This window comes from Nannospalax galili, unplaced genomic scaffold (assembly GCF_000622305.1).
Source record: "Nannospalax galili isolate Female #2095 unplaced genomic scaffold, S.galili_v1.0 scaffold246, whole genome shotgun sequence".
Taxonomy (NCBI): Eukaryota; Metazoa; Chordata; class Mammalia; order Rodentia; family Spalacidae; genus Nannospalax; species Nannospalax galili.
This window is the reverse complement of record NW_008356327.1, coordinates 2,876,993-2,902,594: the sequence shown is the minus strand read 5'-3', so window position 1 is coordinate 2,902,594 and position 25,602 is coordinate 2,876,993. Positions and strand designations below refer to the sequence as shown.

Below are 25,602 nucleotides of genomic sequence, written 5' to 3'. Positions count from 1 at the left end.
TCATGTGAAATTAAGCTCTGCTTTTATTGCTGACTGAAATCCTAAAACTAGCATTATTTCCATTGATTATCTGAATGGTTGAAAAAAAAAGATTTTTTAATCTATTGTGCTCAATTTGATTTTCTTTATTTGTTTTACTTTTTATATTAACATAAATATGAATGTCAAAAAGCGGGAAAATTTTTAAAAGGCTGAGGTTTCAACCGAAGAAATGTGGTTGGATAAACCATCAACAGTGTACTTGGATGTTAGCTGAGAAAAGGCTGCTACTTCAGGATCTACTCTGGAAGATTTCTTACTTCCTCTGTTTCACTGCTCAAATCTTTATGTGCAGTATCAAAGAGAGGGCATTATATCAGAATCTGTTAATGTTGGCTCATACTTCATGGTATTCTAAACTGAGAAACATAACTTTGAGAAATGACTATGGCTACACAGCTTCAGAACACGATACATCTGAACCTATTTGGGATGAGGGCATCTTGATTAAAAAGCTCAGCTGCCCCTGATAAAGCTTAAAATGGTGACAAGTACAAGAATGAGACCTACGGATTCTGTCTGAAGAGCTCTCAGTCCGTGCTGGCGAGCTGGACACGCTGCTGCTGCGGTGTGATGACGGGTGGCTGCCAGGCCTTCGGCCCTCCTCTAGAGAGGGGGCTGGTGAGGGGCTGTCAGGGACACGCTCCTGCACCACCACAGGATAAGAAGGGAAAAAAAGAGGTCAGTATATTGAATCTTGATGGATGTTCATTTTCTATATACATTTAGAAATATGAAGATTTAAAAACTAATACTTTACTAAAAGACATCTTGAATCTTGATTAAAGCCTCGAATACAGCCAAATTCAAATTCTTCAAACCATTGTCAATCTGAATGACAAATAATTTTTCTTCATTGAGAGACCAAAGTAGAAAATTATGGTTTTATGGGTAAATCTCAGTGTGGTCATGGAAACTAGCAATTACCTTTTCTTTGGAGAAAATAATAGCTCAAAGAAGACAACTCAAACTGAGTAATAGCAACTATGCAAGAAAGAATTAAGGGAACTAAGCAAGGCTGAGTTCTAGGTGATTATTGTGAATAAATTCCTCCATTTGTTTTTCTATTTCTCACTTGTTGAAAATCATTTAGTGCATGCATTAACGATGTAAGTGGTCATAATAATATTACCAGAGACACTGTCGACAGCTCTTGTAGTAGGACACACTTAGATGGTCATAGTTTAAGTAATTGTGGATTTGGAATATAGTTTAAGATTGAAATTATTTTCTTTGGTTTAAATAATTCTCAGAGTGGCTCTGTCCCTCTCACTTTCTCTCCATTCAATCACGTACATTCATAATTATATGTATTGACTGTATGCCAGGGCAACTAGCTATCATGTTTCCTTTTATAATTTTGTATGAACACTTGATTCCTACTCTATACCTATCACTTTGATTAAGCTCTATAGCTTCACCATTAGAGATATGTGAAACTACATTATATACATTTCTACAATGAACTGATATACATGGGTTTAGAGTTTTAAAAAATCCATATGTGACCATTTTATAGTTTGAGCAACAAAATTTTGAATTTTCATTTTTTGATAGTAACAGTCATAGGCCTTGATAAACTGTCTCCTTAGTAATCAATATATATTTAAGAGTATAGAAATAAACTTCTACATTAAAAGTTGATACAGTATATCTTAATGGGATTGGATGATATAGACATTTAATAGAAGACTAAAGTTTCAAGGGGAAAACGTTCTAAACTGTAATTGGATTAAAAGATGCTAATGCTCTCAAAATTTCAATTTCTTTAATATAGAAAACAAGAAGGCCACCCAAGGCTGTGTACTTCCAGTGAGGAAGAGAGTGATTCACAGCACTGATCACGGAAGTTCCATTTGGCAAGTTCTTAGATGTGTCTGTGTGGATTTGTTTCCAGAGATTCTGGTTCACTAAGAGAAACAGCTGAATGGAACTCCCAAGGAGTGACATATTGAAATGCTAACGTCTGGTTCCTATGAACATGAGATTATATAAAGAAGGGTGTTTGCAGAAGTAATCAAGGCAGATCAGGCCATACTATAGTGGATAACTTCCTAATCCAACATGGCTAGCATCCTTACGACTTGTTGTGAAGATAAAGGACAGATGTTCTGTAGACTGAAGTGGAAGACTGGAGTTACACAATAGCAAGCCGAAGAATGCCAGGGCTTATCAGCCGCTACCAGAGCTGTGGAGAAGCAGGAAGGTTTCTACATAGAATCTCAGAGGAACATGGCCCATAGACATCTTGAGTTTGGATTTTGATAACTCAGAAACATCAGAATGATTTTCTAATATTTTAAGCCAAACAATTTATGGATATCAGTTTCACTGGTCCATAGGACACTAACATCCTAGCTGTGAAGAAGAGTCCATTCTCTTTTTTGAAGAGCTCCTTTAACAAGCAATTAAAATCAAGGAGCTATGATGCCCCTACCCTTTTAGTCAGTGGTCTACATTGCAAATAAACATCTTCAACGGATACACTGAGAATTCATTTGGCAGAACTTGACAAATAAAATGAAAGCAAGTGGAAAAATATCTAAATTTTTAAAAGTTCCACATCATCAATGATTTCCCATTGTGAATACCAAAGAATAAAATACATTTCCATAAGAAATTCTGTGACAAAGAACTTGTCTGCTCAAAGAAAACTGTAAAGATAAAAAAAGGAAAAATATTTTTAAAAAGGTCATCCACAATCTGCTCTTAATAAGTGTAATTAATGCATATTAAAATCCTCTAACAACAATTTGCTGAACCTTAGGAGCTTTGGACGGGTCTAACATTTGAATTGATTCTGTAAGAAGACAAAAAGTCCCACCAAAGCAAAAATGGTGGTTTCAGTCTTATCCTATAGAATCAGTCCTTCGTGTTAGTTGATGAAACGTTAAGCATCAAGTGCTCTACTTTCTGCTAAGAGAAATTTGATATTAAGATGAATATAAGATACTTATTTTCCAACTCCAGTCTACCACAGTTTCAGCTGAAAGACTGAAAAAGAGCCAGTGACGTAGGCAAGTGGGGGGATAAGACCAGAAGAGGGGGAGACAAGCACCCCACAGACCTGCAGGTCTAAAACAAGCTTGGTCCTTGCAGGTCCTCACACATCACAGAGTTGACACCTTGTGGGGCACTAAAGGAAAAGGGCAGACCTTTTGGTAATTTACAGATGAAAAGACTTTTCAGTCTACCTCAGATAACATTAAAAGTGAGTATTACAGCATATTATAGCAGTTATTTTTCAAATTAAGAAAGTGAATGTGTTAAATTCCTTTCTATTTCTATGATAAAATACTGATCAAAACCAACTTGGGAGGAATGGGTCTATTTGGTTTACACTTCCACATCAGGGAAGATGTGGTAAGAACTCACTTGAGGCAGGAACCTGGAAGAAGAGAGCATAGAGTAATGCTACTTACTGGCTTGTTCCTTTGGCCTGCTTTCTTACACACAGTCCAGGAAAACCAGGGGTCGGGGAGGGGCACCACCCACAGTGGAACGGTCCTCCCAAATCACTCAGCAATCAAGAAAATACCTCACAGACATGCCACAGGCCAGTCTGATAGAGGAAATTCCCAGTAGAGGTTTCCTCCCACCTGGTGTTTCAAGTTGACAATTGAAAATATCGAGCACAGTGAAGCTTTTAATAGTTCTAAAACAACTAAATTGTTTAGACTATAAAGCGAATAAATGCCCCCAATTTTAGGAAACAAACACATATATGAGTTTAACTTGTATGCAATACACACTTGAGTATCAAATGCACTTTTTGGCTCATTGGTTATAATTTCAAAGGAATTTAAGTTGAAAATACTTTTACTGAATTTCACCAATCCATAAAGTAAGAAACAGTTTCAAATAGCAAAAAGGCTTATATCATATTTTGGCAACTGTAAATCAAGGTATAATCTGGGTTCCTAAAGTGTTTGAAGATTGTGTTTTGTTTTGCTTTTGCAGTATTTATTCACTTATTATAGAACAAGGGTATAAAATTTTTGAGTAAAATTTCTATACAGTGCATGGCCATATTGTTAATTATAATAATAGCTATATACAATTTGACATAGTCTCTAAAATTAATATAACCTAATATTGGTTTGTTTGTAATTGTTTTTCCTTCTTGAAATTTTTAGACATTTTTTGTTTGAAAATACCATGAATGCATAGAATGTGTTTTGATAAAATTCATCATCCTTTCTCTCCCTCAAATTTCTGTCCTTCCCCCTCTCTGCCAGTATTCCTCCCCAAATTCGTGTAATGATGTTTTTCAAACCCACTAAGTTCACTTAGTTTTCTCTGTATGTGCCTGGGTATAGGACCATTTACTGGAGCATGTATAGCGTCTCAGAAGTTGCATGTCTCAATAAAATCCACTCTCCCTTTCCCAGCAGATGTCAGCTGCCAATAACTCCTTGGTTAAGGTATTAAGGTCACACAGTTTGGATAAGCTTTAAAGATATTTCCTAAAATATATGACTGTTAAGGTTTAATTTATACAGAAATACATAATATGTGCTAGGAAAGAATAGTTGATATATTTTTATTAAGATAATTTTCAGGGCAGGAGAAATGGCAACATATTTAAGTGTCACAATCTGTGCAGATTTCTTTAATTCATGATTTATTTACTTATTTTTATACATCCAAAATAAAGATCACATGATAAACCAAATGAAAATAGATTAAAATCTCAATGCAAAATTCATTTTAAAGCATTAAAGCTTAAGAAAATGCACAATTTGTAACACATAATTTAGCTTTAGCTTATTTGACTTTGTTGTAATTTTACATTTAAGATCAAAGAATGCAATGAGAGTACTTAACACTTTTATTTACAGAAAATACTTTATGCAAATTTTATGATTTAAAAGCTTAATTATTCAATTGAAACTTTCTACAAATTGAGGCACACATTCAGGCATTTCATTTAATATATAATTTCAATCTTTAGAATATGGTGTATTGTTCTTTGAAGAATTTCATTAAAGTGAACTCCATTGAACAAGTAAGATTTGAGTTCATTGTTACACAAAAAATTAATTTATTTCAACAGCTTAATTCTTTTATCATATTTATAATTTTGCCTTTCCAGAGTATTCTATAAGATGGTGAATAATGGAGACTGTAAAGAATTACTTAGGAGAGAACCTTGTAATTATTACTGAAACAAAATAATGACTTTTAATTCAACATAATAAGAAAGTAGTTCAGTGTCTATAGAAGAACTATGTAAACTGGATTTATAATTTCATTTGTGTGATACCTTTTAACCTCTAAGCTGGGCTTGAAGTAGAAGAGAGAGTAAGAATATTTAATATTTTTACACACTGCTTTATAGTCTTGCTTCAGCTCTACCAGTCAATAAAGCACAACCTTTTGCAATATTCCATCTTTATAAAACTCACAATAATAAATTAAAATTTAAATGGAGTACTCTCACTGTAAAAAAAAAGATCAAACTAATAAACTAATGGTATAAGAATAACTATAAAGAGAAGGCTGCTTTCAGTGCTGCTAGGTAGAGCCGTAGTACTGGTCTCCATGATAACTAGAATCAAAGGTGCAATTCAAAAACCGTGTATTCTAAAATTCAAAAATAAAACACGAATGCTATTGGGTGTTGCATACATGAATGATTAAATATTTTCAAAATGCGTGGTTGCTTCTGCCTTCTCTCTGCCTTAAATAACTGCAGTGTTTCCTGGGTAAGTATAAATCGTGTTAACTAGCTTCTCACTTAGCTTTAATTCATTTGCTCTCTTTTCAGATCTCAGTTTTACCTTTATTTAAGTTAGAGTTTATCTCACTAGATATGGCATAGAAATAGAGAAGAAAGCAATTCTAGTTTTATATTTTCTTAATTTACAAACTGATGTAGTTGACTAGTCACTTTTTAAAACATATATCCCAAACTCCTGCATTTTTTGGACATCTCACAATTACTAAACATTTACTATCTGACCAGTAAGATTCTACATTCTGGATATGTGTTAATAAGCACAAAAGCAAAAGTCCTTTCCATCATGAATCATACATTGTACACTGGTAAATCTCATTGAATTGCAGAATCATTTATATGATAAAGTATAACATTCAGATTTCCTTGCTGTGAAACCCTGTGCAAAGAGTATAAAAGTAGAATTGAATGCTTCACTTAGAAAATACTAAGAAGAACTTCTAAGAGATATAGTAGGTGATGTCAACATATTTAAATCTCATTAAAGACAATGAAGCTATCATTTAAAACTCCATCCACTTCATGTCCCACACAGGGTCCAAAAGACATTTGCAGTGCTTTAGAAATGTATTTGGTAAAAACAAATAAATATCCAAATTCTCTTGTTGTGAAATAAGCAGGGTCTTTGAGTACAATCTTACTTTTATCCCTTTCTCTTTTAACTTCATCATTTTTGAGGGCTATGTTTTGTCCACATTGGCATGGTAATTCAGGGAGACTTGTCATTTTTCAGAACATTATTAATGTAAAGTTAGTTAAAGCAGGAAAGTATAATCTTGAATTGGAAACTGTAATTGATCCCAGAGAAAAAAGTAAAGGCCAATATTTTTCCTTTATAGACAGATTCCTGTTGTGTAGCTCAGACTTCAATCAAGTTTATGATCCTCCTGCCTCAGCTTCTATTGCAATGGGAATACAGGTGTGAGCTATTACATCAGTACTAGCGTCTCAATTAAAAGGTATGACTGCTTCCATTCCAGTCAAAGGAAGAATGTGAAGGATGGAAGGGATGAGAAAAGGGAAAGTTCTGACCTGGCCCTGTTACTATTCGTTGGCATCTCCCTGCATGGCAAAGATTTACAGGCAACTTTTCTTCTCGTTAGGCACGGTCGACATTCTTAGCGGCCACTATCACTGTGATCCTCACTTCTGTAGTCTCTGGGTGGGTCTAAGTCATGTCTATGTTTGGCTGTCCTTTGAGTTTTCTGCAGAGTTACAACAGGAATCTTGACTCAAATTGATTTGACAGAGAGACTACTTTATGGACGATGTTGCAAGCCTCCACCTGAAGTATATAAGGCCTGCCTTTTATGATTTTAGTCACTCCTGATAATTACATCCAAAATTCATCACTTCATTAGTAATTGTAATGTGATATTACCCCTTACTCATTTGCTCACTGGGAGAATACTATAATGTAAAATGTTTCTAGTGCATTATTTTTTATCCCAAGCTAACATCTATATAAAGAAGATAGAGCAGCACTTCTTTTAAAATCTGTACTGGCCTTTGAAAGATTCAATTCTTTAGAGCATTTTGTTGAGTGAAGATGGCTAAACAAGGAAAAGAGCATAAGATTTTTTTTTTTTAAATAGCTTTCTGACTATTTCAATGAGCTGGTCAGGATTGCCTGGGAAATTCTAGGTCAGATGATTGTCAATACTTGCAAATAACACAAACCTACTGAGAACTTAGAGATAATATTGGTACAAATAACTGGAAATATTATAAATGATACTTTACCATTCTGATAGCATGGAAAAATAGTATTGTTATCACCTCATGAACAGAGAAGGAAGAGTTTCACAGATAGAATACAACTTTCCACATATTTGGGAAGCGGTACAGCGAAAACACAAACACCAGAACTCCTGCTCCAGAATCTGTTTTAAACCACTAAATTTGTCTATTTCTATGGGAATCTTTGCTGTAATGTCCTCATGATATCATTGTGTGTGTATTTAATAAAATGTGATTAAAAATTGATTCATTCAGAGTTCTTAGGATTACTGGATAAGAGAATAAATTGACAATCAATGAGCAAAGCATTTCAACCCATTGATCACTTGATTTACACTGCTTATTAATTAAACTATTTAGGATAATAAAGGAAACTACTTATTTCATTCAAGGACTTAAGATAATAAAGAAAGCACTGTTTAAATTTTAGAAATCATATAAAATGTCACAAATTGTTCGAGACAGTTTTGTTTATTAGCATTCTAACATTAATATGTTTTAAAGCAGAGAACTGGAAATTTATTTTAAGAAGAGTTGACAGGGGCTGAAGAGATAACTCAGTGTTTAAGGGCACTGCTTGGTTTTGCAGGGGACCCTGGTTTGACTCCCAGCACCCACAAGGCAGCTAGCAACCATCTATAACTCCAGTTCCACCGTTATCTGATGCCTTCATCTGACTTCCACAGACATTGCAGAACACAAGTGGACTCCTATACATGCAGTCAATACACTCATATGCAAAAAATAAAAATAATAAATAAAATATTTTTTAAATGAGTAGACAAAGACAAAGTCTTAATACAAATAAAAGATTAAGAAATATTGGTCTAGTTGAATTTTATGCAAAAGATGGTAAGAAACATATTCAACTCCCTCGTCAAAAAAATTAGAAAGAAATAAGAAGAAAATCTTAGGACCTATGGCAACATTTGTAGATTATTGCACAAACTGAGGTTCATGGTAGTAAATGAGTCCTTTCCCTGATTTGTTCACTTCTGGAGTACAGCACAGACATAGAAGACACCTGAAAACCCAAAGTCAGCCAAGAAGAAGAATACCCACCATCAGAAGATATTACAGAGGCTGGAGAGATGGCTCAGTGGTGAAGAGCACTGACTGGTTCAGTTTCCAGCACCCACATAGAAATTAACAACCATCCATAACTCTAGTTACAGGGGATCCTACACCCTCTTCTGTCCTCAATGGGATTGCATGATGTGGGTACATTTTCATACATGCAAGTAAAACTCTCATATGCATAAAATAAAAATAAATAAATCAAAAATATTTCTATAAAATATGGTAGAAATTTGGATTACATAATATGCGCTGGCTAATGTTAATTGTTAACTTGATGGGATTGAAAACCATTATGAAAACAAACCTCTTTTTAAAGAAAAAAAAATACTGCCAGTAAGCCAGGCATGGTGGCACACACCTTTAATCTCAGTACTTGGGAGACAGAGGCAGGGAAGAACCTGGTCTGACAGGACTTCATAGTGAGACGCTTGCTAAAAATAAAATAAACCTTGCCAGTAGACAAAGCCAGAAATAGTAAGAGAGACTGTCTCATGAGTGTTGCACTAATGTGAAAAAAAGAAAATACCGTAGTGCTATGGCCCTCATCTAGTTGTATTTTCTTTGGTATATATTTTTTTTCCAGTCTTAAAATACCAATGATTTTAATTTGGCTTATATTGATTGCTATAGTGTTTGAGTTTATTTTGACCTGTTATAATTATTCACATGTAAGATTACATTGGATTTAAGTCACTTAAATTCTAAAACAGAGATCAAAAATTCATTTTCCCTTAAAGGTCAAATAGCAATTGTGTGTGTGTGTGTGTGTGTGTGTGTGTGTGTGTGTGTTGCTGGGTACTGAACTCTTGTGCATGCTAGATGCTAGACAAGCACTCTACCATGGAGCTACCACATTTTCATCTCTCAACAGCATATATTTACTCAATTCTGCCTTTGTACATGAAAGCAATCATAGACATTACACAAGTCAAAAAACTACAGGTATAATCCCTCCAAAGATCTTATTTATGGGATTAAAATTTCAATTTTTTCTATTTGATGTAACTTTTTTGTCATATAATAGCAATCTTGTTTCTTTTTATTTTTAATCATTTACAAATAAAAAAGCATTTCCATTCAAGGATCACACAGTAGCACAGTAGATTTTGACCAAAAGCAACAGCTTATAAACTTACATCTAAGCCACAATCCATTTTGAATGCAATATTGAATATGCCATTGAAAAAATATTGGAGCATTTTATTTCATAAAAACAATTTAGAAGGAGAATAATTTATAATAACTACTATGAGAGGTAAACTTTTCTTTTGTCCTACATGGTTTTATTTCCATTTTTATTTAGGTTGAGTTTTAATATTAATTTCTGTCATCGTTCATAAAATATAAACAGTGCATTGCAGCCCTTAAACAACCCTTCAAGTTTCTATTTTGTCTTCAGAATAGATGTCTTCTTGTATGGGGCTAAATCTTTGGTATTCAACATTCCACTTTCAATTGGCCTTCACATTTAGAATCTTGTCAAACAAATCAACTTGCAGGAACTATTCTAATTACACACAGGGGGCCAATGTGGTTCAATGTGACAGTGGAGTCAGGCATTTTCTTCAGGAAATAAAAAACTTTCCTCAACTAAATTTAATTAGTACAGACCAAGTACATTTACTAAACAAGACCTGAACAGTGGAGCCTTCTAATATTCAAATTCAGATGGGTTTGTTATTAACTAGAACACCACAGAGAACCTGGTCCTGTCACATAGCACGTCAGTAGTTCAAATGTAGAGCAAATTCTTTCCATTAACAGAGCTGTCCTATACATATGGGTCATTCAGCATTTCCCCAAAGCCACTATTCTTTCCCTCTGGCATTGAAAAAAATAAATTAATTAAATTAAATAAAACAACAACAAAAAAACTCAAAAAACCACGAAAAACAAAATAATGTCAGCTTTCTGTATTCAATCTCAACTAGAGCAATTGTTTTCCATGTCCTTGCTATTAGCATTATTTGTACTAGCACTACATCCATAATACAGAGGCTCCCTTATTCTGTCTGTTGCTAAATTTCTGAAAATATTTGTCTCAAGAGACTAAGAAGTGGGATGGCACTATTAGTAGGTGTTGGCACATCCTTTAAAAACAAACTCCTTATTTCTCATTCTCTTTTTGGGTATTTCCTTCCTTCCTAGTTCTTCATCTTCATTTTGAAACTTAGTCTGAAAAAAAAAAATTTGTGGATTCCAACAATCTAGTTGAGTAGATTTGTAAAGGCACTTTCAGAAGAAAATTAATTTCCTCCTCTTCCTACTTATCTAAAACAGCCATGGATTCATTAAAATCGTCTTCCAGTTAAGAGTATTTGAATGAAAATTAGATGTAGCATAAACATTTCTAAATGTATGAATATTAAATAATAAAATAAATCAAATCTCCTGATATATCTCAGTATTTTGGATTCAGAAATATATAAGCCATTATCTCCTACCTACATTATATATAGTTGAGTTATATAAGTTATCTATTATGATTTCATCTATTACAACATATATAAATTATCTATTATGATTTTAGACTATAATGATCATATTTTAATTTATTGATATAAATCTAAATGAGAAGTTAGAAGAATTCACTTTCTAAAGTTATATAAGAATCTGAAATTATTCTATATGCCCATTTTTTGAAATGCAAATAATGAGAATAATCAAAGTTTTTAAGGCTCATTTTAGCTTTAATTGTGTGTGTATGTGTGTCTGTCTGTCTGTCTGTCTACAAGTGAGTGCATTGTCCAGAGTCTGAAAGAAGTGTCATATTCTTCTGAGCTGGGGTTTTAGGAGGTTGTAAGCCACCTGATATGGGTACTGGGAATCAAACTCAGTTCTTCCACATGGACTCTGATTTTCACCACTGAACCACCTATCCAGTCCCCAACAACTTATGATGATTACTTAGTCTGTCTAAAAATTTATGTTAAAATAACATTGATCATAAAGACAAAAAAATATTTAGAAGAGAGTTTCTACCCCTAAAATCTTCTGGGTAATTTCAATAAGTGAGACTTCAGATGTCATATTTTCAGTAGTAAAAATTACCAAAACCAGTAAATGAATAATCCAGGAATGCCCTAACTGTACTTCTTGTAACAAAGGATCCTTCTTAAAGTCGTTTAGAACAAAAAAATGCTTCATAAAATTTCCTTCTATCTGCCTTGTCTGCCTGCAGTATGACCGTTACTGGCACTCTCACAGGCAGCAGCTTTTAGTAGTTGATCCCCAAAAGGAAATACTATCCCTGTTACTACTTAGAGACAATGTCAATTAATATGTAAACATGACTTTTCTTATGAAATGATTCTATGGACAATAAATAGTAATAGGGTAGTATTTCTTTTTCTTTTTTCTTTTTTTTTTTAAATTTTTTGAGATACGTTCTCACTCAGTAGTCTGGACTAGCCGCAAACTCGTGATTCTCCTTGTCTGTCACACATTGGAATAACAGGTGTGTGCCACCACACCTCAACAGTAACAGTGCCTTTAATTCAGGACATGCTTCAGGGTTGACAGAAATTCAAGTGTATTATGTTAATAAAAAAAGAGGTAATTATTTTATTAAATGAAGATCTTGAAGTATGAACTATCTTTTACTTGGTATAAAAGTTGATCATATAACCTTAAAGGCTATGTTTTGCTATTTCTTATTTCTCACCCAATCTAACAACTTCAATTTAAATAACTTTTAAAATAATAAGACAGAAAAACGTATATGTATACACCATACATGTACACAAAATTAAATGAATGCATACACATGACAGAGAAAGAACAAAGTGTATAATATACCTACATATAAAGTATATGTATTAATTCAATTATTGTTCATTTACAGTATATTTTAAAATTTATAAACACTCAACTTTATTATAGTAAATTAGATTATACAATCACACTGCATTATTCCTTAAATATTGACTATAATGAAAAAATTGAGTTACATGTTCAAGGCTAATAAGTGGCAAAATTTAGATCTTAGATTTCTCTTATTATCCATTTCTAAAAGCTTATAATACCATAAAGAAGTACGTGCATGCATACACATATCTGTGCATGTAAGAATTTATATATCATATAGTGCCCAGTGTTCTCTGTTAAGCAAGAATTTAAAATAACTGAAGTTGGCATAGATATTGTACCCTGTGACTACTTACTACATGTCATTTTTTCTCACTGACTGTTAGCCACTATTTAGCATTTAGAGGTGAGATTTACTTATGTGGAGAGACAGAAGGATCAAGAGATGGTGATTTAAGGTGAACATTACAAAACAGTATGATAAAACAATCACCTTAATGACAGACGTCTCCACCCTGGATGGAGGGCTCTGAACTTGTGCTGCTGCTGCCATATTTGCAATGGTGCTGAGGTGGTTCATCTGGCTCATTGCCATGGTGACAGATGCTGGAGGTAGGCTGACAGGAATTAGAGGGTGGGGCATCATCATAAAAGGAAGTTCTAGTCCTAAAAAATAAAATACACATAGATCATTATTGCTGCATTCCAGTTAAAATCATCATGGACATGTCATTAAGAGCTGAAATGCTGAAAAATACTCTAATAGTAATAGTCAAAGAAAAACAGTTTTCTTCTTTGAATACGATATTGTTAACTCATGACTTAAGGAAATTAAATTAATGCTAACTAGTTTAATGTCATAGTTTGATGTCTGTGTGTTTGATGCAAATGTTCTATTCTTGGTTTTCTTATTTCCCTGATCAGTAATCAGTGGGCAAACTTATAGAAATGCTTTAGTTTTTCTTAATATTTTGAATATAGTATATCCCCCTTATTATGCACTATTTTACTATCTCTTCATTTAAAAATAATTTTAAAACTACCGTTCTTTATTGCTAAAAGTTGCCATAGTACCATTTGGCAGAATGTGGCTGTGCTGAAGATGGTTGAGAGGATGACTAATTGGAAGGCTATGCACTGCAGGCATGTAACAAGATGGGTAACAAGTCGTCACTGGGATGGGGACTAGTGCAGGGTTTCCTTATCCCAAGAGCCATCATTGCTGCCTGTGGGGAACGAATATAAATTATTTGGATACACTATCATTCCAAATCATCCAAATACTAATGTGAAATGAGGTTTGAAAAATGTATGACATTTGGAAACTAGCAAATGTGCTTCAAGGGAAATGAAGTAACTAAGAAAATTTCCTCTAAACTGTATTTTACTTTTGTTTGCTTATTTCTTAAGACCTCACATTTTTGCAAGGTAATATTTCTGAAACATTTACCTTATTGTAGAGCTTAATTGTGTTTGGCTACCAAAATTAATATTATATCGATGATATTATATATCTAAATAATTACTTCTAATGACTATGTAAAACGGTGTTTATATAACCCAAAATTATTCTTGATGTGAACGATAACATAGTCAACAAATAGATTCAGAATACCTAACTCAGTTCAATCACAAATGAAAAAAAATTGATTCATAAGAATTTAACTTGGTCAGATGTTGCACAGAGAACACACTTTAGGAAACATAATGAGATCAATATAAAATACTAATGGTGTATGAATGAAAACATCATTGGCCTTTAAATAAAGGCAAATACAAATTTATGAGTAACACAGTATCAACATCAAAGCCAAAACTGTCCATTTGAAGGCTAACACTTTAATATTCATGATAATATCACATTTCACTAGATCTTTAAATACTTTCTTAAGGTACTCCTTGGAAGGCATTGATAAATCATTTCCATTTACATATGTGTTCCAATCCCTTTATCATCATTGATTCCTGCATATGGTCTGTTGAATATACAAACTATCCATTAAAAATTTTATCTTAGCTTATGAGTTTTTTAATCTTAAAATAAAAGGAGCCATCATATACATGGAATCAGCAAAGTTGGTAAAATTCCAATTTAGTTCTACTAAAAGCCTTGTAAAATCTCTATGACATAGTTTTTAATGAAGAAAACTTAGTTACTGTTATGATTTTTCTCCATTTACTTCATGAAGACAGTTAAGGTTCAATATAAATTCAAACTCATTAGCTCAATACTGTCTGGATCTTAGAGTAAATTGTTCAGAAGTGGGTAATGAAAACTCAATTCAAATTCATCAGCAATCAAAGCAATTTTATTAAACAATGAAAAAAATCAATTAAAATGGATATCTTTATTATCTTTATTATTTTATAAGACACTATGACAGCTTTTAGTTTAAAAAAGTTTATAGCTTTATCTAGAAATGACTCACATAAAAGATATTTCTCCAACCTACTCCCACATGCTGATACAAAGGAACACTTTTATATAAATTCACCAATTTTATGTACTTTCCTACTCCTTAGTTTTTGATGCTTATTCCAGGCAAATAAGCAATAACTGTACATGTGTGACGTTTTCAAATTCACAATGTCAAGAGAAAGCTAGAATAAAACATTTTTTATCTTCACTTTGCATTTTCATTATCAAACTCTGCAAAGTTTTACATATTTAAAACATAAGACCTATGAAATTTTAGATAAAAATTTGAGAGGTAAAACATTAGGTTAAACTCTGGTTAAATAGCTGTGAACAAAGATAATACCTATTTCCTATCTCTCCTGCATCCCAGGCTGTCAGTTTCCTGGGTGTCAGTCATCCACACACAGATTTTCCACGGTCAGTTTCTAATGCTGCATTGAATTTCTCACTACATAGAAGGCTCTTAGCCACCTCCACCAATCATCATTTGTTAAACACTCACAATGGTAGCTCATCTGCATAATAAATAGACCGATAATTAAGAAACTAAGTCTGATGAAAAACATACAATATATAACCAAGTCAGCTGTAAGTGATTTTTACATTATTTATGGCGTCCTTCTTCTCCATTAGCATAAATAAGTGAGAAATTAAAATACGTCACTTACGAATAGGATATTCTCCCCATTATTAAATGTATAATTTCAAGTGTTTTGGTTTTAGACAATATATGCCACACTGCAAGCCAGTATTTCTTTGTTCTCCATATACATCATATACAAGCACATATTTAAAATTAATAATTACTTTTAAGACTGAAAATATAGCGTTGGTTTCAACAAATAAGAAAATTAAAATATTTGGTAGAAGGAAAAATAAATAGAAGAGAATTTATTCAAATTTCTGTTAATTCTTATAGAGCAACATTTTTAATTTGATCTCAGTGTAGGACAAAAAGATTAATCTGTTATAGTTCTTTTATGTTCAAAGAATATGTTCTGTAAGGGAGGGTTGAAGCAGGTATGTGCATCTCAAATGATCATTAAAAATGCAAAATGGTAAAAAGCCAAGGAAAATAGTCATGAGTTCTTCAAAAATATTCAAGGCACTGCATTGTTGGTAAATGTCACCCCATTTTAATACTGGTGAGTGAGGCAGAAGTGGTGTCTCAGACAAGTGAAGGAGTAAGGGCAAGATATCACCACCTGCATAAGGAGCTGTGAACTAAGAACAACACAACACACAGAAAGATGTTACATGATCACATGGCACAACCACAGGTACCCTGAAGTGCAGCTACTAATGCCCCAGCATGATCTGGCACGAATCAGAGCAAAGGAATGCACTGTCTTACAACAACCCAATATAAGTGGGCCTATGAATTCAAATTAACAACTTATCATCAATTATACCTCCAGATTTGTATGGTCTGAACGAATGCATGCACCCTACCTAATTGTATTGATATTAAGAATAAGTCTATAGTTCCTCAGCTAAGGCTGGGGCTTCTTTCCCGTGTCCCCACTTTTATGCTCAGTTTTGGTATTAATTGAGCTTCCATAACAACTGATGACTATTGGGAGAAGGAGACTTGTTTTCTTTGAGGGAGTGACACTAGATAGGTTAACCAGGGGATGGAGTCACACTGAATGACATTTGGGGACACAAATTTGGCTCAATAGGCTTTAACATATATCAAAGAATATATGAAATGCACCATGTGGTTATGATGGGGAAAAGGCCCATATATAATTAAAATGTACTATCAGATATTCACAATGTTTTAAAAGAATAAGACTATAATTGCATGTTAAATAGATATAACTTACATGTGACAAGTGTTCACATGAAGAATTCTTCAGAGTCAAACAAAGTTATTTTTGTATTTAGTACAAGTGAAATTCAACTAAGTGAGTTCTAGGTATGGGAGATCTCGCCCCCCCCCCAAAAAAAAATCTATTATTGGAACAGAGTTACCGATTTTGAAAATGAGCACCACTATCTTTTTTATTGCATGGGTCCAGTCTATTTTCCTGGACTCATCTACATATCTTATGGTAAACCAGGCTTTAAACAAATAAAACATATCCCTAAAATGTGATGACTATCCCTAATATAAGGGTAGCCAGATTTTTAAAGAGTAACAGCTGCTGAATTCCAAAGTGATATAATGATTCTGTTTTTCTTCAAATGTCCTTAAATATTCTTGATCACGATGTCCTCTTCTGTCTCTGAATAGCTTTGAGCCGATTCTGAGAAAAACATCCAATCTAGCTGCCAATCATCTCTGCCGCCCCAGGCCACGTGCACTGACCCTTTCTAGGCTGAGGTATCTTGAAGGGGCTTCTTCAGGTTCTCGGACTTCTTACCTTCCTCTCCTTCCCCAGTCAGTAAGGTAGCAGTTTCTTGTGCAAAGGTTCCAGCTTAAATTCTTCCCTCACTGCAACTTCTCTGGATTTTCCAGATAGGCTTTTGACATCATCCATTAACAGGCAAATAACGACCAAGAATCTTCCCAAGTGCAACATCTGTTTCTTCAAGAAGGGCCTCACTAGGGGATCATCCTGACCGTCTTTCACACTGGAAATTTCCAGCGTCGTGCCCTTCGAGGCGCTCAAAGCTCCCATTGCCTCTTCATACCAAGGTCCTTCTGTTGTAAGTCCTGTTGGTCTGATGATGTCACTTCACCTCCCCATCTAATTTTTATGTGGCTGCTCATTTTTGTACTGAAATGCACCATAAGTTCAAAATAGAAACATAGGTAAAAATAAGGTATAGACAGTTGCAATCCTTTAGTAATCCACCTAGAGATTCAGATTCCAGCAATGAAGACACACATTCAAAAAAAGATCACCTACCAACAGCCCTGCCCCATTACACGCTGTGTCAGTACTAAAATGATTTCTTTGAATCCTCTCAGCATAAGATCCTGTCAATGAAGACTGGAGTGGTGGGTGAGATAAAAATGCTGATTCAGCTGCTTTTAGTGACCAGTGATTGTTTTCTAATTCTTTTAAAACTAGAGTACCTTTGGGTGATCACAAGACAATTTCAATTTAATATCCTCTTTCAAAGGACATCCATCATAACCTACATATAATGTGGGTACATTATAAATTATGTTATGTAGTCTGTCCTTACAAAAACTCAATTAAACAGAAATAAAAGTAAACATTCAACATTCAAAATATTATTTCTTGATGTAACTAAAATTTTAAATTATACAGAGGTTCAAAGAAAAGGATTATTATAAATTTGAGATTTAAAGAATGAATAAATGTGGAGATAATCATTAAAAAGAAAGATGATCTCTTGAATTTTTGAAGTATATCTTGTAGTCAAGAAAGGAAATGGAAAATGGAGAAAGGCTATGTTCAAATTCTCTTTAATAAAAGGGCAAAAGATGAAGAGTACCAATTATAACCCCAGAAAAAATTATATTTATCATTTAATTCATTATTTTCATTCTTTTTTAAAATTTTATTTCTTATTTTTATTTTATGTGTATGAATGTATTGCCTGCATGTAGGTAAGTGCACCCATGTCGTCTAATGCCTGCGCAGGTCAGAAGAGGCTGTCTGATGCCCTGGGCCTGGAGTTATGGACAGTTGTTAACTGCCATGTGGGTGCTGGGATTCAAACCCGGGTCTTCTTCAAGAACAACCAGTGTTCTTAACCACCCAGCCATCTCTCCAGCACCCATTCTTTTCATTCTTAAATACAGAAAATGAAAAATGGGTTCCAAGACAGTTGCCTACTTTATTTTCAAATGAGTTTTGAATAGAGTGCTTGCAAAGGAATCAAACACAAAATTAGAGTTTAAAATTTCACTAAATTACCATGCATTAAAATTAGTAAAAGTCTATTTAAATATCATCATCATTTATACCTAGGTGACATGTAGCTAGTTGTTCTGATTTTCCCACAGGCTGACCCTGATAAAGGAGGCAAGTCTCAAAGGGACTAACGGTCACACCACTGCTTAGTGAGTGACACTGATAGATTGTGACAGGAACCTGACATTGTCAAGATTCGTTTACAATGAAAATGATGTCAAGAGCGGGTATTTACTCCATACCATTGGAGACCACTTAGAAGGATGTCAAGTCCATCATAACAACGAAAACAAGGCTACTAAGTAAAAGCAAACACTAGTCATAGGTGCTACATTTGGCTGTTAATTCAGAGATTGGCAAAAATAGATAAGTGATTTTTCAGTGAATTAATTGAATTTAAATAAAAAATGACACATAAAATATTATGTGGTGCTGATAGTTCATGCAGATTTAGAGATAGCCCTTTTGTGAACTATGTATCAGAGCTCACTCGCTCGCTCTCTCTCTCTCTCCCCTCCTCCCCCTGTGTGTGTGTGTGTGTGTGTGTGTGTGTGTGTGCGCGTGCGTGTGTATGTGAAATTGCCCAGCTGAGTCCATCTGAGCCAAAATAATAAACACTGAATGCTCCTGGGGTTTAAGTTTAACATCATCAACTTATAGATGAAATGAGAAAGAACAAATTTTCTGTTAACTAGCTGTATATATCATATATTTACAAGATACCATGTGATGAGTAATTAATTGAGGTTATAAAGTAAACTGGATCGATTTTGTTTTTTCTGTGGTACTTGGGGTCAAATCCAGCACCTAACAAAGGCTAAGCACATGCTGTTCCACTGACATACACACCAAGTTAAATTATATCTTTGTGTCCCTAACTACTAAAAAAATTGGAGTTATAACCCAAGAATCTTTGGAGAATTATGGAAAACAGGAACATTATTAAGAAAATTAGAGAATAATTTTATATCACTTAGAATTTGAGGTCATGAAAATTATTAGAATGTGTGTTCTGACACCATTGCTGTAGGTTTATATGAGCAAGATCCCAGGAAATTGTAGATCTCTATTTCTATATGGCCATGCACCGCCTCCCTGGCTCTTGCAATCACAAGACTCAAGCAGACAAAAACCCAGCATAGAACTATGGAAATTGCAACAGGCTCCGATCTTGGCCCAACAACTATTGGTAGCTGATTACTACTGGATAAGGAAGATCTGATCTTCTTAAAGGGAAGGACTCTGGAGAGGCTGACTGGACCTCAGTGGATGAATTTGCACTGAGGGATTTCTGGGGACACTAATTTGATTCAGTAGGCCTTAACACAAATGACAGAATACATGGGGGGAGGAGCTATAGTAGGGCACCAAAAAGATATTCTGTATGAAATACACAAAAATCACAATAAAAAATTCACAAAAAATTAACACTAAAATATTCCTTAACCAAAAGTAAATATAAGAAATATATTAGAATGATTTATACAGAATGAAAGCTTCATGTGCTTTCTGTTTCTCATACCAAATTCCAGAAAGTTTTGGTGCAACTGATAATAAAAGAATCACAGCCATCACTATAAAGATAAAAGGTTAAGTAGTACATGGGCAGAAGAAAGGGGTAATTATATCAGAAAACACTTTGCTTTTTGATGCTACTGCAGTCTTAAGACTCATTAGCACCATGCTGTTGCTGTTAACCAGATAAAACAGATCCCTAAAACAAAACAAAACAAATTCAGGCTAGCCCAGGTAAATACTTCCATAAGATTCAGTATAGGGGAAAAAGACACTGGCTAAGTTAATCTGTATTTATAAAATTCATGACAGTCTTTTTAATACATCTAGTAAGTTGATTGTATGCAAGAACCAAATAGTTTTATTCAGTGGAAATAGTGTTAAAAGTAGACTGGTTAGTGTCCACAGCTTATATTTGATTCTGAGACAGCACAGAAATGACCAGACCAGATACATGTGTAAGCACTCAACCTAAAATACAATCACACAATTCCTCAAAAGATAGAAGATAACACTTTATTACTGTATATATATATATATGTATAAACCTTTCACATTACCAATGTCAATGGATTCCTTCCTTTTTCAACTTATCAGATTATTTTTCATTAAACAAATGAAGTAGAAATTCTCCTCTCTAATGATTTTGTAATTTCCCTATAGATTTGTAGTCATATTAAGTAATACTTTAAATTATATTCCCTATAATATTAGCAATCAGTGTCATGATATACAGTAATAATTTTCACTTCGTGTCTGTAGACCCAGACAAGCTAAAGTTGGTTTTAGTTTCCATTCATTTATATAACATTTAAAATTGAAAATACTGTTTCTTTTAAAATAATTATCCGAAAGCATAAATTCCTTCTAGATCGGATGGCGTGATCACAGGGATGATCTCAATATTATTCATGTGTATCACTCTCAAGGTTAATTTATCACCTTTACAGATGAGATTTAAGCTCAAAGGATAATATTATAAGCTAGTTGCCTAAGCCAGGACCTTAGGAATCATCCTTATCTCCACCCTTTTAACTGATACTGATGTCAAATTCCTTTTCTGGTTGATTTCATCTATGTAATTTATCTTTATACTCCTTTTTATCTGAGCTGTTATTCTGTTTCACAGACCACCATTCCTAGAATGTACAGACCTTATACTGGCACTTACCTGCTCAGGAGTCTTCAAAGTTTTGTATTAGGAAAATGTTCAAATTTTGTTAAGTACTCATATGCTTCTCATGTAAGGACCTTCTGGTTGGCTTATTTTTCTCAGTCTAACAGTTCATCTCTAGCATTTGACCAGGTAAAACGAAATTCCTTGTACATTCCTGAGCCAAAAGTTATAAATCATGGTCGGTCTTTACCTTCATACGTAGTAGTAGTGTGCTGATAGGATAGAAACGAACATGATAGGAGCATACACTTACGCAAATTTTATTTTTAAATGAGAGTCACAATAAAGTATATAAGAAATAGGAAATATATTTGGCAGTTTTGAAGCAAACCTGATAGAACTTGTAAATCATTTCAGTACAAGTGGAGATAAGGAAAGTGAAGGCAAATTATGTTCTGGGATGTAGATTTCAAAGGGGGTCGATGTTGTAATTAATGAGGCAATGGCAATGACCATGATGATACTTAAAGTGGATTATGAACTGTCCACATGTTAGGCCTTGTGGAAGCTTGTGTTTTTGCTATCATAATGAATTATTATTATTATTGATACAAGGTCTTGCTATATAGCCATAGTTGACCAGAATCTCTTTATGTTGACTAGGCTGGCCTTGAGTTTCAGAATCTATCTGACTCTGCCTCCTGAGTGCTAGGATTAAGGCATGCACCAAAAGGCCTATTATTTTTATAAAAATCTTTAAAAATCCTGAGAAGTATATTCATATTACTGTTATAAAATATTTAATTTGCTGCAGAATTTGATTCCCAGAATTATGAATTTACAACCCAAGCTTTTTATCACCTTTATGTAAAATATAAGGTTTTTAATGTTTTTCATTTATTTATTTACTTATTTACCTTATGTGCATGAGTGTTATGCCTGCATGTATGTATGTGTCTCAGTGTTATGTAATTCCTTCAAGACAAGGTGTTAATGTGAGTAAAAAAACACAGTCCAATATTGGATTGAAAGAATATGATTTAAATACACATTACTAACCGGTAGAATACAGGACTGAAATTGAAGAGAAACGTGTACAGATAGGGAGATTTAGAAGTCATTAGTTTGCAGGCAGTAAAGAAGGTAAAGGAGAGCCAGAGAGATTGCTCAGTGGTTAAGAGCATTTAATGCTCTTCCTGAGGACCAGGATTCAATTCCTAGTACCCATATGGCAGCTCACACCTGTTCATAACTCCAGTTCCAGGGAATTGCATACCTAGTTCTGTCCTCTGTAGGTACCAGGCAAGCACTTAGTATACTTACACACATTTAGACTAAACAGCCATATGCATCAAATTTATATTAAATTTTTTTCTTAAAAGAAAGATAAAGGAACAGTAAAACTATTTCAACTATAATTCATGGAGCAGTTTTCAAATATGCCAAGATGAGGTATGTTTGTTTTTAATCTGGGAGCCAAGCAAGAATAAATAAATATTTGTGATTGACTTCTACAATTTATAAAAGTTAGGTGTTACACTAAATTATTTGCAAGAAGAAGGGTTGTATTCTGCATTTATTATATCATGTCTTTCTACTTATTTTAGGGTAGGATTTTCTACTAATAAAATAATCCGCATGAATACATGAATGTAAAGTATGTCTTGGACCTTCAGTTAACACTGAATGAATCAATATATAACATTCCAATTAAACTTGTAAATTTAGTAATCTTAACTACTATTTAAAGTAGGCAGTCTAGACAGCAAAAATAACAAATATACACCACTAAGCAAACTTTGAAAAAGAGTCATTAATTCAACTTTTAATATGGTATTTAGTTGTGATATCCATTAACAAAAAGGTTCCCTCTTAAAAACATTATGGAGAAAGGAGGCTTCAAATGGAGAGACTGCACATGACAGAGACAAATTCTACATATTTGAAGGACCACAGAAACATTATTACAGTGTAGTCTGTATCACATTCCAAGGCCAGGCTTTCTGAAAGCCACTGTTTATAGGAGACCCAGGATTCCCCCAAAGATCCCAGTGTACAGGGTGAAGACAGTCTACTCAAGTGACTTTTCACCAGCTTTTCATGGGAAGGCCAGGGAGGAGGGTTTCAAAGTTAAAATGACCAGTAAAATTTTAGTTGCTGCCAACAGGAAAACACTCAAGAAAATTACTAATGATTATTTTCAACTGAGACTAAAAGTCCTCATTTTACCAAAAGAAAGGGTTACAATATGCTGCTGCTGATTAGACTAAGAAAAATGTTTAGACACTGCTTCAATAAACATTGATTTTTCTGACAGTATCTATACCCATAGTTCAGTATAAAACATAAATTTAAGTATCCTTCCTCTTTTTGTATTTTAAAACTAATGCATTAAATATTAAGTGAGAGGCTGGAGACATGGCTCAGCAGGGAAGAGCACAGGCTGTTTTTACAGAAAACCCTGGTTCGATTCCCAGCACCCACATGGCAGCTAAAAACTGTCCATAACTCAAGTTTCAGCAGATCCGACACCTTCTTCTGTCTTCCACAGGAATTGCATGACACAGGTGCACTTACACACATGCAAGCAATACACATAAACACATAAAATGAAAACAGTAAATAAAAAATTTAAATATAATGTGAGTAAGGAATAATACAAGGAAGAATGCTACCTGCATTGCAGGGCACATGATTCACTGTCAGAAAATCTCCTCAAAATGGTATGTGGCTAAGCCAGTCATATTTCAAATGAAAATGCCACTGTGGACATAGTGACACATGTGGGGCCAAAGTTTTGAGGCCTAGTTGGGCTACATCTTTTATTCAAGGCAGGCCTACATTACATAACATGAATGCTGTATAAATAAAATAAAAATTAGAGGCAAATTGCTGTGCAAAAAACAAAGGTGAGTGATAAAATTTCTCTTTTCTAAAATGTTAAGAGAAAGAAGGTTTTTCAAACATCTTCAACTTATAAAAGAAATCTTGGGTAAATTATCCTTCTCTAATAATCATAGTTATAAAGAAAGCCATTGTCACCTTAAGTGGGAAAACCATGATGGAGGGGTGAAACAATGTGAGAGATAAACAATGCCTAGCTAGTTTTGAAAACCAGAGATAACCATCTTACTCCTACAACCTACTGACAAATTACACATAGCAGAGCATGAAATATATGTCTAGGCAAGGTTTATCTGAGAACAACTGGTCTTTGCCCAAGATTTATCCACATGACACACAGTAATTAAAAATACCACACTGGTGGAACTGGTTTTCTTGGGTGTTTAACAGACATGCTTTGAGGCCTATAACAATTTGGCCAGAGGGATATAAAGAACACTTTTTGCTCCTAGCCCTCCTAGGTTGACTAGTTCCAGGGAACTATGAGCATCTCTCAAAATATCTGGAACTGGTAAAAGAAAGGAGCCAGGGGCTCCTCCCAAGCCCATGTGACCTCTGAGGAATAGATCCTCAAAAGACCTTAAGAGTAAAAATAAATCGTTTTATCTTGTCCAACTGTATGGCTTTAAACACCCAGAAAGAAAGTATAACCAAAGATTAAAGGGTCCAACATAATTTCTTAAGAGTCCATACGTATAGTTAAAGGCTACATAACAAGCAACAATGCCAGATAGGAGATACATCTTTTGAGTTGTTGGCCAGGGTGTCCAAAGGGATTCCCAGAGAGTAACCCAGCATAGAACTGGAAAAATGAACAGCAGACCCCAATCTTATCCAAAGGCATATTGACAACTGATTACCGATAGATGAGGAACAGCTGACCCTCTTAAAACAAAGACGTCTAGATAAGGGTGATTAGATTCACCAGAAGGGCAAGTAGTTGGGAATGGCTGGAGGTGCCAACAACACAGCAGACAGTAGCAGGGATATCAGAGTATAAGGGCTGTAGTGGGGGGAGGGGGGCTATGGGAGGGTTCTACCTGGGAAGTGGGTATATAAGTAAATTAAATAATAATAATAATAATTCTTCAAAGCATAAAAATTTGCTCCTTAATAATTAGTAGATGTGAAAAACATTACCATTGAAATCTACCTGATGACTTTATATCCATGCTCAGATGCCAAGGAGCTCAGAAAGTAACCAAGTGTGACTAGTAATAATCAGATATATAGAGATTAGAAACACATATGCATGTTAGTGTCAATGGTATTAAAATGAATTTTCTGTATGAAATTATGTATTTTAATAATGAAATGGAGATCATTTTTAAAGTTTAAAACCTCATTTAATTTTATGTCTTATAGGGTTTATACTGAGTACAATATTGTATAACTGTAATAATTC

The 25,602-nt window shown here is 34.1% G+C and overlaps 1 protein-coding gene across 1 annotated transcript in view; it reads right to left on the bottom strand.

Annotated features, from left to right (window-relative positions):
- Dach1 (dachshund family transcription factor 1) overlaps nucleotides 1-25,602 on the bottom strand; it is a 412,826-nt gene that overhangs the window by 116,321 nt on the left and 270,903 nt on the right. Inside the window, exons 5-6 of the mRNA XM_029556895.1 lie at nucleotides 12,900-13,072; nucleotides 550-685 (exon numbers count right to left, since the gene is read on the bottom strand). Coding sequence (XP_029412755.1) covers nucleotides 550-685; nucleotides 12,900-13,072 — 309 coding nt within the window. The remainder of the gene's footprint in view (nucleotides 1-549; nucleotides 686-12,899; nucleotides 13,073-25,602) is intronic.